At 34.7% G+C, this 14,160-nt stretch overlaps 1 protein-coding gene across 1 annotated transcript in view; it reads left to right on the forward strand.

The window, feature by feature from the left end:
• LOC107671443 (thrombospondin type-1 domain-containing protein 7A-like) overlaps positions 1–14,160 on the forward strand; it is a 141,403-nt gene that overhangs the window by 97,899 nt on the left and 29,344 nt on the right. The window contains exons 10-13 of the mRNA XM_016464365.1: positions 3,975–4,110; positions 4,540–4,643; positions 6,642–6,836; positions 8,323–8,586. Coding sequence (XP_016319851.1) covers positions 3,975–4,110; positions 4,540–4,643; positions 6,642–6,836; positions 8,323–8,586 — 699 coding nt within the window. The remainder of the gene's footprint in view (positions 1–3,974; positions 4,111–4,539; positions 4,644–6,641; positions 6,837–8,322; positions 8,587–14,160) is intronic.

Raw genomic sequence — 14,160 nt, forward strand, 5'->3', positions numbered from 1 at the left:
AAAAGGTTTCGTTTAAAGAAACATGTAACGGCAATTAGAAAGTATAGAAAATTAGAAAAAAAGAGAACGTTAAAAGTTTTGACTTAGCTGACCAATTTCATGCATCACGTGGTGTCTCTTTTTGCATTGCTGTTCTTATCTGTTTTTCTCCTTTCCCTCTTAAAATTGCATATGGAAGTTTTAAGAGTAGGTTCTCTTAATATAAATGGGGGGAGGGATATGCACAAACGTGCATTAGTATCTGAAATAATAGAGCAGAGAAAATTGCATGTTATTTATCTTCAAGAAACACATAGCGATATAGGAAATGAAATTGAGTGGGGATTGTGGTGGAAAGGGCAGTATAAATTAGGTCATAAAACGAATTTGAGTGCAGGATTAGTTCTCTAATCAATTCTCTTTTCACCTGATTTAAGGGTCACTGTTTTGAGTACAGAAGAACCAATAAATGGTCGTCTCTTGGTAGTTAAAGCTGATATTGATGGGGAAATGTATTATTTCATCAATGTGTATGCACCAAATGTAGGTTTTGAAAGATTAATGTTTTTTGGTGTGTTAAGTAATGTGTTTAAAAAATGCTTTAATGATGGTAATGTGATAGTAGGGGGAGATTGGAACTGTACAGAAAATTTCACAGTTGATCGAAATACTGAAGAACCACATATTCAGTCATCATCTTGTTTATCAAAGTTAATAAGGGCAACTGATCTTTTGGATATATGGAGGGTTAAACATCCTGATGTGAGGCAATACACATGGGTGAAGGTGAATAATAATAGGGTTACTGCTGCTCGCTTGGATAGAATTTATGTGTCTAAACAGATGAGTAGTCAAATTATTGTTCTATCAATCCAATGGGTTTTACAGATCATAATCTGGTGTTGGTTGTAATAAGTAAGTCCCAGAGTTCAAAAAAGTCCTCTTTTTGGTATTTTAATATTGGGTTGCTTCAAGATAAAGAATTTTGTAGCTTTTTTGAAATATTTTGGCAACAGTGGAAAATGAAAAAAAGCAGTTTTGAGAATTTAAGACAGTGGTGGGATATAGGAAAAGTTAATATAAAAATGTTTTGGCTGCAGTATACTGCTAAATCTACTAAAGTGTTAAGAGAAACAATTGAGTCTGTTGAGAATGAGATATCATCTATAGAAGCAGAATTAATTAATAGATATGATCCTATGTTGAGTAGTAAGCTACAGAGAAAAAAAATGGAGTTGGGATCTTTTTTAAATAAGAGAGTAAAAGGGGCCTTGGTAAGGTCCCGTTTTATTTCTGTCGCAGATATGGATGCTCCACGTGCATATGTTTTTAATTTGGAGCGTAAAGTGGCAAAGCATAAACAGATGGTCTGCTTACGCCTTCCTGATGGGAAGTTGACACATGATATCAGAGAAATGCGTCGTCATGCAGTGGATTTTTATTCAAATCTTTACACTGCTGAGAATTGTGATGAAAATTGTTCTGCACAACTTTTTCATGATTTACCTCAAATAGACTTGGACTCAAAGACTGCTTTGGATATTGATATATCCTACCAAGAACTAACTGCTGCCTTGGGTCAACTTAAATCAGGGCATTTGATCGCGTAGATCACAAATATCTTTTCAATGTGTTGTGAGTTTTTGGTTTAGGGCAAGGTTTTTTAAAATGGGTGAAATTGTTGTATGAAGGCGCCTCTTGTATTGTGAAGGTGGGAGGTGGATTAAGCCGTCCTATTCCTGAAACAAGGGGTATAAGACAGGGGTGTCCTTTATCAGGGCAACTATATAGTATAGCAATAGATTTTACTTTGTAAATTACGTGAAAAAATCTCTGGTTTTATTACTTCTGGTATTATTAAGAACTCAAGAACAGTTTTAAGTGCTTATACAGATGATATTACGGTATTTGTTAATAATACACAAGATGTTAAGGTTTTGTCTGATGTACTTGATGTGTATGAAAAGGCTTCATCTGCCAAGGTGAATTGGGATAAAAGTGAAGCTCTCTGGGTAGGTCATGATTTCTCAGAGAATCCTCCACAATTGCCTGGAAACCTTAAATGGAGATTTGAAGGTTTTAAGATACTAGGTATTTATTTTGGTTCTATTGAGTTTCAGAAATTAAATTGGGAGGGCGTAGAGGATAAAGTATGCACCCGATTGTCTAGATGGAAATGGTTGCTACCCCAGTTGTCCTACAGGGGAAGAGTTTTGGTGGCCAACAATTTGGTGGCATCCACTCTGTGGCATAAATTCAATGTGCTGCAACCACCAGCAGGCTTAATTCAAGCAGTTCAAAGGCACTTAGTGACTTTTGTTTGGTCAGGATACCATTGGGTCCAATCTGCGGTACTGTATCTTCCTACACAAGAAGGGGGACAAGGCCTGGTGGATATAAAGGCAAGAATAACGACTTTTCGTCTACAAACAGCTCAAAGACTGCTATACAACAGCAATTTTGCTTGGATGAACATGGCAACAGCCCTTTTGCGGAGGGTAGGGGGAATGGGACTTGATAAACATTTATTTCTTATGCATTTACAAGAGTCTGATTTAGTAGACCTTACCCCCTATTATAAATCTATGTTTGAGGCTTGGAAAGTTTTCACTGTGTCAAGATCACCTGATTTATCAGCTGGGCCTTGGCTGTTGGAAGAACCTTTGTTTTTTAACTCTCTCTTTTCTTCAAGATTTTTATCATCTGCGTGTTTACGCTCACGGCTGGTGGCTGCTGGATATACGAAGTTGGGCCATGTACTGAGTAGCAGCGTGGAAGTTATAAGCCAAAGAACCGAAGTGAAATCTGCAAGAATGATACAGCAGCTTGTTGCAGAAGTACACGGGAAGTTAAGAAAGGAGCACAGAGATTTTGTGGACAATACAGAGATGATTCATGAGTGGAAAGAAGGGCTTGATTATGATTTTCCTTCACTCATTGTTAGAGCTGCTGTGGAGAATTGGGAAGATGATGATCATTGTTTGTTGATGTTTAAAACCCCAGTTTTGGATTATTTTGAGTCAACTGGGAAGAAGGCCTTGTACTTGACTTTTGTGAAAGTATTAAATGCCAGGTTGTTGACTGGTGTTTCTTCAACAAAATGGAGAGACTTTTTTGGACTTGATTCTTCCCCTAAAGGTTGCTGGCGCACTCTGTACAAATGCCCAATCAATAAGCGGACAGGTGATTTGCAGTGGAGAATTGTACATGGAGCAGTAGCTACGAACAGACATGTGGTGCATCTTAATCCTAGTGTTGGGGTGGGTTGTCCTTTTTGTTCGGAGGTAGAATCTTGTTTCATTTATTTGTGCAGTGCTCACGTTTAGGGGATCTGTTTTTTCTTTTAAGTAATTGGTTTTTATCTTTGGGTGAGGTGTTTTCTTTTGAATTGTTTATTTATGGGCCTAGGTATTCAGTTAAAAGGAAAATTAATTTTTTATCTGGCACTGCAAAATTAGTAATTTGGAAAACAAGGAAAAATAAACTTCTAGGGCAGGATGTAATAAGTGTGGTTCCTATATTTTTAGGACTTGTGGCAGCTAGACTAAACGTAGAGTTTGCTTACTACAAATTGGTGGACAGTTTACCAAAGTTTATAGATATCTGGGGTGTTAATAAGGTATTGTGTACTCTATATGAGAACAATGAAATGGTGTTGACTTTTTAAAAATGTATGTGAAAAAGAAGGAAAAAAGTGTGCTTCTCAATGAAGTGTGAATAATTGTGTATTTTAAGAGACAATTGTTATAATAAAGATATATAAAAGAAAAAAAAAATCTGTCTGTCTATCTATCTATCTATCTGTCTGTCTGTCTATATATCTATCTATCTCTGACTGTCTGTCTATCTATCGTTCTGTCATCTTCATCCATCCATCCATCCATCCCAAGTATTTAACAATAATAACCATGACTGCAACAGCAGAAATAAAGTATCATGCACTATACAATGCAGTATAATTAATCATGACATGAACCGAGTATTTGAAATGACAGGTACAAATGCGCAGAAGAATAAACAGTTTCGCTATCGAATGATCATCCAGATGTCAGCTAATGGAGGTCAGGAGTGTCCAGACGTCCTCTATGAAGAGAAAGACTGTCCGACTCCATCTGTCTGTCCGGTTTACAGGTACACCTTCACCCACAAGAGCTGCCTCTGCACTCATCAGCTGTTCTGTGCTGGATTTCACATTTATTGACATTCAGGATAGATATTTTACTAAAACTGACCTTCTCGAGTAAAAAAAGATATGTGCACTTATAGGAATAGTTCACCCCAGAATGAAGATTCTATCATTATATGCTCAACTTATTCATTTAAAACCTGTATGTAGCTTTTTTTTTCTTGTTAGCGAACTGGTTAATCCTGATGAAAAGAATGAAGAATTTAAGTAAAAAATGTTATCAGATTGTGGGCAGCTTAATTCAAATGAGTTAATTTTCCAAGACAGTGGGTTTCCTGATATTTTTTCAAGTTAAGGCAGCTAATTAGGATTTCCAGTGCACTAACTGATCAACCTCTACCAATAATTAGAATGATATCGCTTTGAAATTGCAGGTGGAAAACGCACAAGTGGCGTAAATGTCAGCTGGTCCCATGGAGCATCCGCAGAGACAGTAAAGGAGCTCAGGAGAACTGTGGAGCTGGAGTCCAAACTAGAGGTACGTCGGCTGTCATGTGCACCATGAATCTCCTGACCTCTGACCTTTCACCCTCTTACACACTCACATTCACTAAGCACACAGTATTCTTGCACGACAACCTGTCTTATTCACTAACCACCCGCAATGGAGAATTACAGCGTGCGAAATGCATTCAACACAAAATGTGTGCATATTTGCATAATTCCTTTAATCGGATACTAAAGCAACTCAGGCACAATTTATTCTATCTTAGTGATTTCCCACCACAGTATCCAAATACTGTTTCTCTAGCTGTGAAATCTTATGCAGTAACCATAAATTTGGTATAATATCTGATCTAAGATCTCCTCTTGAATCTGTGAATTGCTTTCTCTCATTTGCATGCTGCTTTATTCATCAGAGTCTGTCGCTTTCAAAAATCTATTATTATTTGCACTTTTCCAGTTCCATTCCTGTCACTCGTGAGGCAGTGGAAGACTTTATTATGAATTATCTTGGTATAGATATTGGTCTGACAAGGGCTTCCATCACACTAGACTTCACATTTGCCATTCAGTGCATGTCAGGAACAGAAGCAATCCTTCAAACTCTTGATCTGATTGCTGTCGACAGTATGGAAGGGCGTCGTTGTGTTGGCGTCATCACTATATTGAACTCTATAGAGGCCTAAAGTTTGGCCTAATGGTTCCCTTTTACTTGTCCTCACATCACTTCTTAATAGATTAAACAGTCTCACCGGAAAGACAACAGCTTTACAGACCTGTTTTACAGATGTAGTAGCTTTCTGAACCGTTCATGTTGAACTCTTTAGTGAGACATATTGTAACTGTTTTTTAATAGATTAAACTGAGTTATGGTGACAAGCTTAATAGTGGTGCATATACTATTAAGCAAGTAAACATATATTTTTATGTTTATTTTATATTTTACTTGATTTTATTTGATTAAGTATTCACATGTAATAAATCTTTTTTTTTTTGTACCGGCCATTCCTAATAAAGCATTTATTCGTTACATTATTTAAATATAATGTATCATTTCTAAAAAAAAAAAGAATGCTTTTTAAAGCTGATAATGTAAGTGCTTGAAGCAATAATGTGTTTTTTATTTTATTGTATATTATTTTCGTTTTTATTTTACATAAATGTACATAATGTGTAAAATAATTGTATGTATTTGACATAATTTTAACATTAAGAAAGTTATCGGCTATTGGTATTGTCCATAATTTCTTTCTGTGTCAGTGAGTTTAATGTACTTTCCCTTTTTATTTTGAACAAATTTTATCATCAGATTTGCAGTTATAAAAAACCATTGGAAAAAAATGTAATAGTACTTTTTACATCTGAAAAAAATTATGGAAATTATGAATTTATTGTAATTATGAAAACTTCTATAGTAAATATTAATGTTTTTTATGTTCTGCTATGTAATATTTTAGATATTGTCTTATTGGACATTAATAATTTTAATTACATAAAGTATTTAAAAAATAATCTCTATAAAATAATTTTTTATCAGCATTTTTAAATCATTTTAATTCACATATATATATATATATATATATATATTAGCTTTATTATATATTTTAAATTCTACAGTGAATATACATGGTTTTTAGTTATGTTTTGCTGTATAATATTTAAGATATGGCTAGATATTGTTTTATTGGATCCTAATAAGTATAATTACACAGAAATACCCAAAGAAATCTCTATAAAATGTTTTTTTATTATTTTTATTATTATTATTATTATCCAGAACATCTGGAAAAAAATCATTGGATTATATAAAAACTACAAAAATGTAATGCATAATTTAAACTGGTTTCTGATCAAAATGACCAGCATGATTCTCTCTCTCTCTCTCTCTCTCTCTCTCTCTCTCTCGCTTGTCATTTCTATAAATAACCATCTTCTGTTCACCTGCACCTTTTCTCTGGTGTCTGGTGCTGTGGCACATCCTCTCTGTAATCAGCAGGAGTCTCAGCGCTGTGTTTGTGTGTGTGATCTGCAGCTATCTCGTGTAGGCAGCTGGATGGTACAGTGGCTGATGTGGTTCAGTGTCTGAAGTTTGCCAGCAGCATGCCGGTTATGAGCCAGCCCTGCCAGTTACTGTGCCGAGACGACTGCCAGCTCTCCAACTGGTCCAAGTTCTCTCCTTGCACCTCAGACTGCGTAGGGGTCCGTACGCGGAGGAGAGCTCTCGTGGGTAATTAGGACATATGCATCATTAACACTGTGGTCTGAACTCAGAGGGTTGCTGGTTCCATCCCAGAATGGAGTGAGGTATTTCCATTTGTCTCCCTGAGGCACTGAACTCCAGGTAGCATAAATGATAAATGACTTCTAGTACAAGATTCAAGGCATTATGGGATGCATATGGTGATATTTCATTGTAAATATTTTTATATACTTCACATTATCATGGGCCATTAAGTACTTAAATGCATTTATAGGGTTGGGCAATACACATGCTTTTTTTTTTTTTCTAACAATATTCAAAATATCTTGATATTTATATAATTGTTTAAAATGTTGAAATACAGTAAAAAAAAATTGTTGAAATATTTTTATATGCACTAGTATTCAAAAGTTTGAGATTGATTGATTGATTGATTTTTATTTATTTAGTTATTTATTTATTTATTTATTTATTTATCTTTTTGAAAGAAATCACTTAGGCTCACCAAGGTAGAGTTATTTTAGTCAACTAAAACGGAAATTAAAAGTAAAAAAATAAAATAAAAAATTATTAATTAAATGTTAACTTAAATCAAATCAAATAAAAATAAATTAAAAAACTGTTTCAACTATTTGCCAGTGCAACATTTCTAATTGTAATGTAGTTCAACCTGATGTACTTAAATAACTAAAACTAAAACTGAAATAAATAAAACAATTACTAAAAACTATATAGACATATATAAATTAGATAAGAACTACTAAAAATAACAAAAATACACAACAAAAATTAATAAAACTTAACTAAAACTCAAAATAAAAACAGAAAATATACAAATAAAAACTGATTGAAAATATGAATAAAAACTATAATAATATTGCAATGATTATAAAATAGTACTGCTCCAAAGCTTAATTTATTTGATCAAAAATACAGTATTTTGTAGCATTACAAAATATTTGTAGCATTATAAATATCTTTACTGTTACTTTTGATCAATTTAATGTGTCCTTGCTAAAAAAAAAAAAGTATTAATTTCTGTCAAAAATACACTGACTTCAGACTTTTGAACTGTAGCGTATTATAATATATTCAATGCCTTTTATTTATATACACCAATAAAACAATACATAATAACTAGATATGTACATTTTCTGAAGAAAATGTGAGTGGCATTGTTCTAATAAACCTGTGTTATTTTTACTATAACATTTAAAATAATAAATTAAATATATATTGCCAACAAAAACCTAATTCGTGAACATATCATAAATATTAGATATATAACCCAGATGGTTAGATGGTTTACCATGATATATTAACAGCACAGCATGCTATTGCCTCATATCATGTCCAAAAATGATGGTAATATGATTATATTTTTTCTAAGCATTAGTCCAGCCAGTCGAGTTTGAGGCAGGTGGGAGGTTTAGAGGTGACCTCAGCGCTCATGACTCATTCATTAGTGAGCTTAATTAGTGCCGTAATCAACACTCACTTCCTCTGATTACAGGAAAAAGCAAGAAGAAGGATAAGTGTAAGAATGGCCAGATGTACCCACTGAGCGAGACCCAGTACTGCCCCTGTGACAAATACAACGCCCAGCCGGTGGGAAACTGGTCTGACTGCATCCTGCCCGAGGGCCGCGTGGAGAGCGCCGTGGGCATGAAGGTCCAGGGAGACGTTAAAGAGTGCGGACAGGGCTACCGCTACCAGGCCATGGTGTGCTACGACCAGGACAACAAGCTCGTGGAGACGTCACGCTGTAACAGTCATGGTAAGAACTAAGAAGTTCATCATGTGACTCTGAGCAGAGAGTTGACATCTCATTAGGACGTAATTATAGTTAGCTGACAGTGCTAAGTAACCTTCCTGGACTGCACTAAATTAATTTATATTAATAAGCCTAGCTAAGCCATGGTATAAATTCCCATCCTGTGAAGATTTGACGGTTAAGCTGTTTGGCTTTACAGACATACTAAGCCTCTTCCCCCTCTCAGATTTTTTAGCCAAGTGGATTCTTAGACAGCCGCTTGAAAAATCTTGGAAATATATACATTTTAAATATTGTTTTTGAAAACGTATTTGAAAAATAAAAAGTAATTGTTTAATTTTATCATTTAATTTAATTTAATTTTATTTTATTTCCAGCCAGTCTTAATATCTAGCGTAGCGTTAGTTCTGGCAGGTCACGTTAGTCAAGTTCGCATCAGCTGACTCTCAGCTGATCCCCATCTACCTATAGGAATACGACACCTATCTAAGCATTCGTATATAAGGTCCCGCAATATTATCAGCAGTTTTCGCATTTCTCAATAGCTAATTACCCTTCTCCATCCCCAACTCCTCCTCTGTCAGTCGGGATTCAGCCTTCTGATTCTCCTTTGAATCAGACTAATTCTAAAATGTGTACATAACATTATTGAACTTTAATGATATCTGCAATACGTTTATATTGGTTCTGTTCTGTTTACCCTGGGGGGTTATCGCTGCTCTCCCTGCTCTCATCCATGCTAGGCTGCATGGATGCACAGGGAGTTCTTGCCCAGAACAGAACCATACCGCCAATCCAAACTGTATGCTAATTGTCAATCATCTTTGACGATAGTGGTCCTGACAGAAATAGCATTTAATGAATATTTACCTATGTTTTAAACATTTTTCCAATATAGAATTCAAATATAGTATTTAATGGTTATATTATTTAAATATGTTTTATTTAAAGTTGATAATGTAAGTGCTTGTAGGATTTAAAACTGGAGCTTCAAAAATAATTATTTTATTTTATTTTATACTGAAATTTCAGTCATTCACAAATCATTTTTAAGTCCAAATTGCAGCTTATTCTGGCTAAGCGTGACATTTAAGGACAGATAAATCACACCTTCAATTGGTCATGTGTTGTTTCATTTCTATTAATTCGTCTCTGTCTACAGCTTCCTCTCTCTCGTGACCTTTCCTCTACTCTGTCTTTAGCTGATCTCCTCTCTCTGTTCGTGAATCTTTTGCTGCATTGCTCACTTAATCTTGTTATTTGGATGACGAGCGGACCGGTACGAGCGCCAGGCGATCCTCGGTTGACTTTGTCCTCTGCCCGAGTGTCTGTTGCTCCCTGCTGATCTGCAGGTATAAATCTCCGGCCCTCATTAAAGACCGCAGGCTGTCCCGGGACCGGCCTAATCAGAGCTGACATTAACCACTGACAGATACTCTTGCTTATACAGCACACGGCCCATGCGGGGTTATGAATCGAGAACGGGTTCTTATTCAGCCCAAATACACTTAAAAAAATTATTTTTATTTTTTATATTTATATATTTAGTATTCGTATTAATGATATAAATATTTTTCAATTTATATAGATCTTTATATTTATAATTTTATATATTTTTTATAACTTATCATTTTAATTTATATGTTTATTATTTGTATTTGTGATATAAATATATATTTTAAATTTATATATTCTTTATATTTATAATGTGGATTTTTTATTTATTTATATATTTATCCTTTGTAATATAATTTTAATTATGTATTTGCATTTTTTATTTATATATTTATTCACTGTATTTATAAAGGATGAATGTTATTAAATATATAAATATTATTATATGTAAAAAATAATAAAATTAAATAATAAAATTAAATAAAAGAATGACTACATAAAACCTGTCACTTACCAGTTAACTAGTAACTTTTAGTAGGAAGTGCAACATAAATATATGGTTTAATTTGAAATGCAAGAAAGTACGTCTGACCCTAACACAAGTAATGATTTATTTTTAAGACATAAATTGCAATAGAATCTCTTTACTAGATGAGTCACATGATACTAATGAGCTACTGTATGTTAATAGTAACGCTTGACTGGGCAAGCATCAATAATGAATACTGATAATAATGATGATTTGATGTTATTCGGGCTGATCAGCAGCCCACGTGTAAAAACTGCGAGATGAGTCGTCACTGATAGCCTCGTGGGCAGCGCGTCGACATGTAGCGCCATTGCGCTTCGGGCGTCCCGTGTTCGAGTCCAGGCTCGCGGATCTTTCCCGATCCCATCCCCCCTCTCTCTCCCACTTCGCTTCCTGTCTCACTACTATCCTATCAATAAAAGACAAAAACGCCAAAAATAAATCTTTAAAAACTGTGAGATAAGAGTTGTCAAATGAAAATGAAGTAAGAGTTGCTATGCGAAATGTGATAATCTTGGCAAAAGGCTCAGAAAAGGCAAAAACGCCAAAAATAAATCTTTAAAAACTGTGAGATAAGAGTTGTCAAATGAAAATGAAGTAAGAGTTGCTATGCGAAATGTGATAATCTTGGCAAAAGGCTCAGATGTTGTATTCTTCAGTAACTTCCTCTGCGTTATTTCCCAGGAGTTTAAAGGCTTGAGAATTTAACTCCACAATTGATTCAAGTCAAATTATTTTCCAGAAAACATCAGAAATCTCGCTCGTAATCTGATCTATACTTCCGTCTTTGGCATCACGAATGCCCTCCCGGGGACGTTAGAGATGAAGTTTCACCAGCCTCCACGAGCTTCATGATCTCCACGCGGCGTCTCCTGACGCTCTTCAGAGTCATGATGTCATCAGCAGGTCCCTCATCATCTTCCTTTATCTTTTTTCCTCAATCTCATTACTCACTGTCAAAAGCTTTGTTCCAGTGAGCTGCCTACGTAGGCAGCATTTTAAGGTATCACCAAAGGCAGCCATGCATATATCTTTCACAGAAAAGATGATTCGATAATACATTAAGACAACCTTGATGAAAAAAATCCAAGATGTGGATCATACAATTAAATGTTAGTTCTAAATATAGTGATGTAATTCACAAAACACTGCACAGATATTGATAAAGATAATGAAATCTAATGAAAAATGAAGTACTTCAGCCAATATGTATGTGTGCGGTGTGTTTTTATGCTTATTAGAGTAGCATGTCATGTAGAACGTTCTAAAACGGTTACTTGTGACGTTCCATCTCAGTTAAGATGCTGTCTTAGAAGGCAGCTCACTGGGTTTTGGAACGGAGCCATTCTCTCTCTCTCTCTCTCTCTCTCTCTCTCTCTCTCTCTCTCTCTCTCTCTCTCTCTCGCTGAGTTAATCACTAGAGTTCCTCTTAACAGAAATCTCTGTCTTACATGCTGCCTTAGGCTACTAAGTGAATCGTTAAATACTCTTATTTCTCTTCTCCAAAAGAGGGCTAAACATAAGCTCTTGTTTATTTCAGAATGTTTTTCTGACGTTTAATTTGAAGGCAACACATGTATAGCAGTAAGTGTGAGTGTACCATTTACTTGCATTTACTTCTGATTACTACCTTTGGGGTCAGCAAAGTTTTTATATATTTAATCTTTATATTTAAAATATCATTTTATGTTTTTAAATGTACATATTTATTCATTGTATTTATAAAGAATACATGTAAATATTTCTATGAATATGAATATATGTTAAAAAAAAATGTGTAAAATCCAAAAAATCAGCATATTAGAATGATTTCTGAAGGATCATGTGACACTGAAGACTGGAGTAATGATGCTGAAAATTCAGCTTTGCATCACAGGAATAAATTAGATTTTAAAATACATTCATATAGAAAACATCTATTTTAAATAATAATAATATTTCACGATTTGACTGTGTTTAACTGTATTTGTGATCAAATAAATGCAGCCTTGGTGAGCAGAAGAAAATGAATATGAATGAAATGTTAACATGTTTTTAACACGAATGTTTAATGCTGTTTGCAAGCTTCAGAGACTATGGTGTTTCTCATAGGTTTCTGATGTTCATAGTTCAAAAGACTAGTTCACCGGAAAATGAACATACATTCATTTACTCCCCCTCATGCCTAATTATTTACTGTCAAACCCCAAAACTTTCAATACAATGAAAGCATACAGCATGATTAGTTATTTATCTGAACTGAACCAACACAATAATGATGACACTACTGTCTTTTAGAGCTGCTTTTCAGCAGAATCTGTATAGTTGAGTTACATAATTGATTCTGCTATACTGTGAAGCTGCTTCGACTCAATCTGTATTGTATATATAGAAATAAAGGTAACTTGACATGACATAAAACTAGTCCATACTGTATGGCTTGTGCGCTTTATTCCAAGTGAACAGGAACAGGCTGTTTTTTGGTAGAATTTGAACTATTCCCTCAAGCTTTCAGAGTAAGAAACTGTGCAACTAACTCGTTTTTCTCTGATGACTCACTCTTTGTGTGTGTTGCCATTTCAGCAGTCAGAACATTTCAGACTTGATGTGGATGTATTGAAGGAATGAGGTCACTATGGGCACAAAAGAGTAACACTAGATCCGCCATGTTTGGTGAAGGCCAGTGGCTGACCATTTGGCCCAACACACAACGGCCTCAGTCCTACAGCCAGATCAGAGGTGGCAGGGTCTCTGTAGGGACAGATGCCGTTGCGTGTTGGGTCAGATGGTCAGTGCATCACCAGCAGGGATTGTTTTCTTGTCCTAGAGGGCGTTTACTCTGTGTTAGCAGTGTAACAGGCCTGACATGTCTTAACACTGAGGGGCAGAGGGGACGGGAGAGTTGTTTTATACAGATGCATTGTGACTGTGCAGGGTATTTTGGGTCGCTGCAGTATCTCTTTCCTCCGGCCCGTCACGGCCATGTCAGATCCTGGTTAATCTTTTGGGGTGAGGAAAATCAGGCTGTGAAACTCACCCTAGACATCTCTGATAAATTGTGTTGATTTTTCAATCAGAAGCCCCTCTAGGTACATGTTTCATAGCTTGTATTCGAATTGTTTGTTAGTAGCACAAGATGTGCCAAGTTTTGAATGTCAGGAAGAGCTGGCGTTGTTCTTTTTTCTAGTATTCAGCTAAATTAGGACTAAGGAGTGAATCTCACAAACCCTGTCAAGAATATGTCTGGGTTATTCTTTCAAAGAAAGAAATAAGAAGTTATACTATGTATAAGAAACTGATGGCTATTTTAGGACTTTTAGGTTCTAAAATGTTTTGCCTTTTGACATTATTTTAGTTTTAAAAGGGTACATTTAATCCATAATTAAAAGGTACAGAATTATTTAAATAATTAATTTTATTAGATTTTATTAATTAATTTCAACATTATTAATATTTCAACATTTTATTCTATTTTATGTATTAATTATACATTTTATTAAATTCTTTTAATTATTTTATTAATATTTGTAACAATTCTATTCAAACAAAATGAGCTTGCTTTTATAATTTTATATATTTTATAATTTGTAACTTCATAATTTCTAAATAAAATTGTATTTTTATTATAGTTTTAGAATATACATTTTCAAGAAAATAATGCAAATAAATAACTG

The sequence above is a fragment of the Sinocyclocheilus anshuiensis genome, unplaced genomic scaffold (assembly GCF_001515605.1).
Source record: "Sinocyclocheilus anshuiensis isolate Anshui unplaced genomic scaffold, SAMN03320099.WGS_v1.1 scaffold552, whole genome shotgun sequence".
Classification (NCBI taxonomy): Eukaryota; Metazoa; Chordata; class Actinopteri; order Cypriniformes; family Cyprinidae; genus Sinocyclocheilus; species Sinocyclocheilus anshuiensis.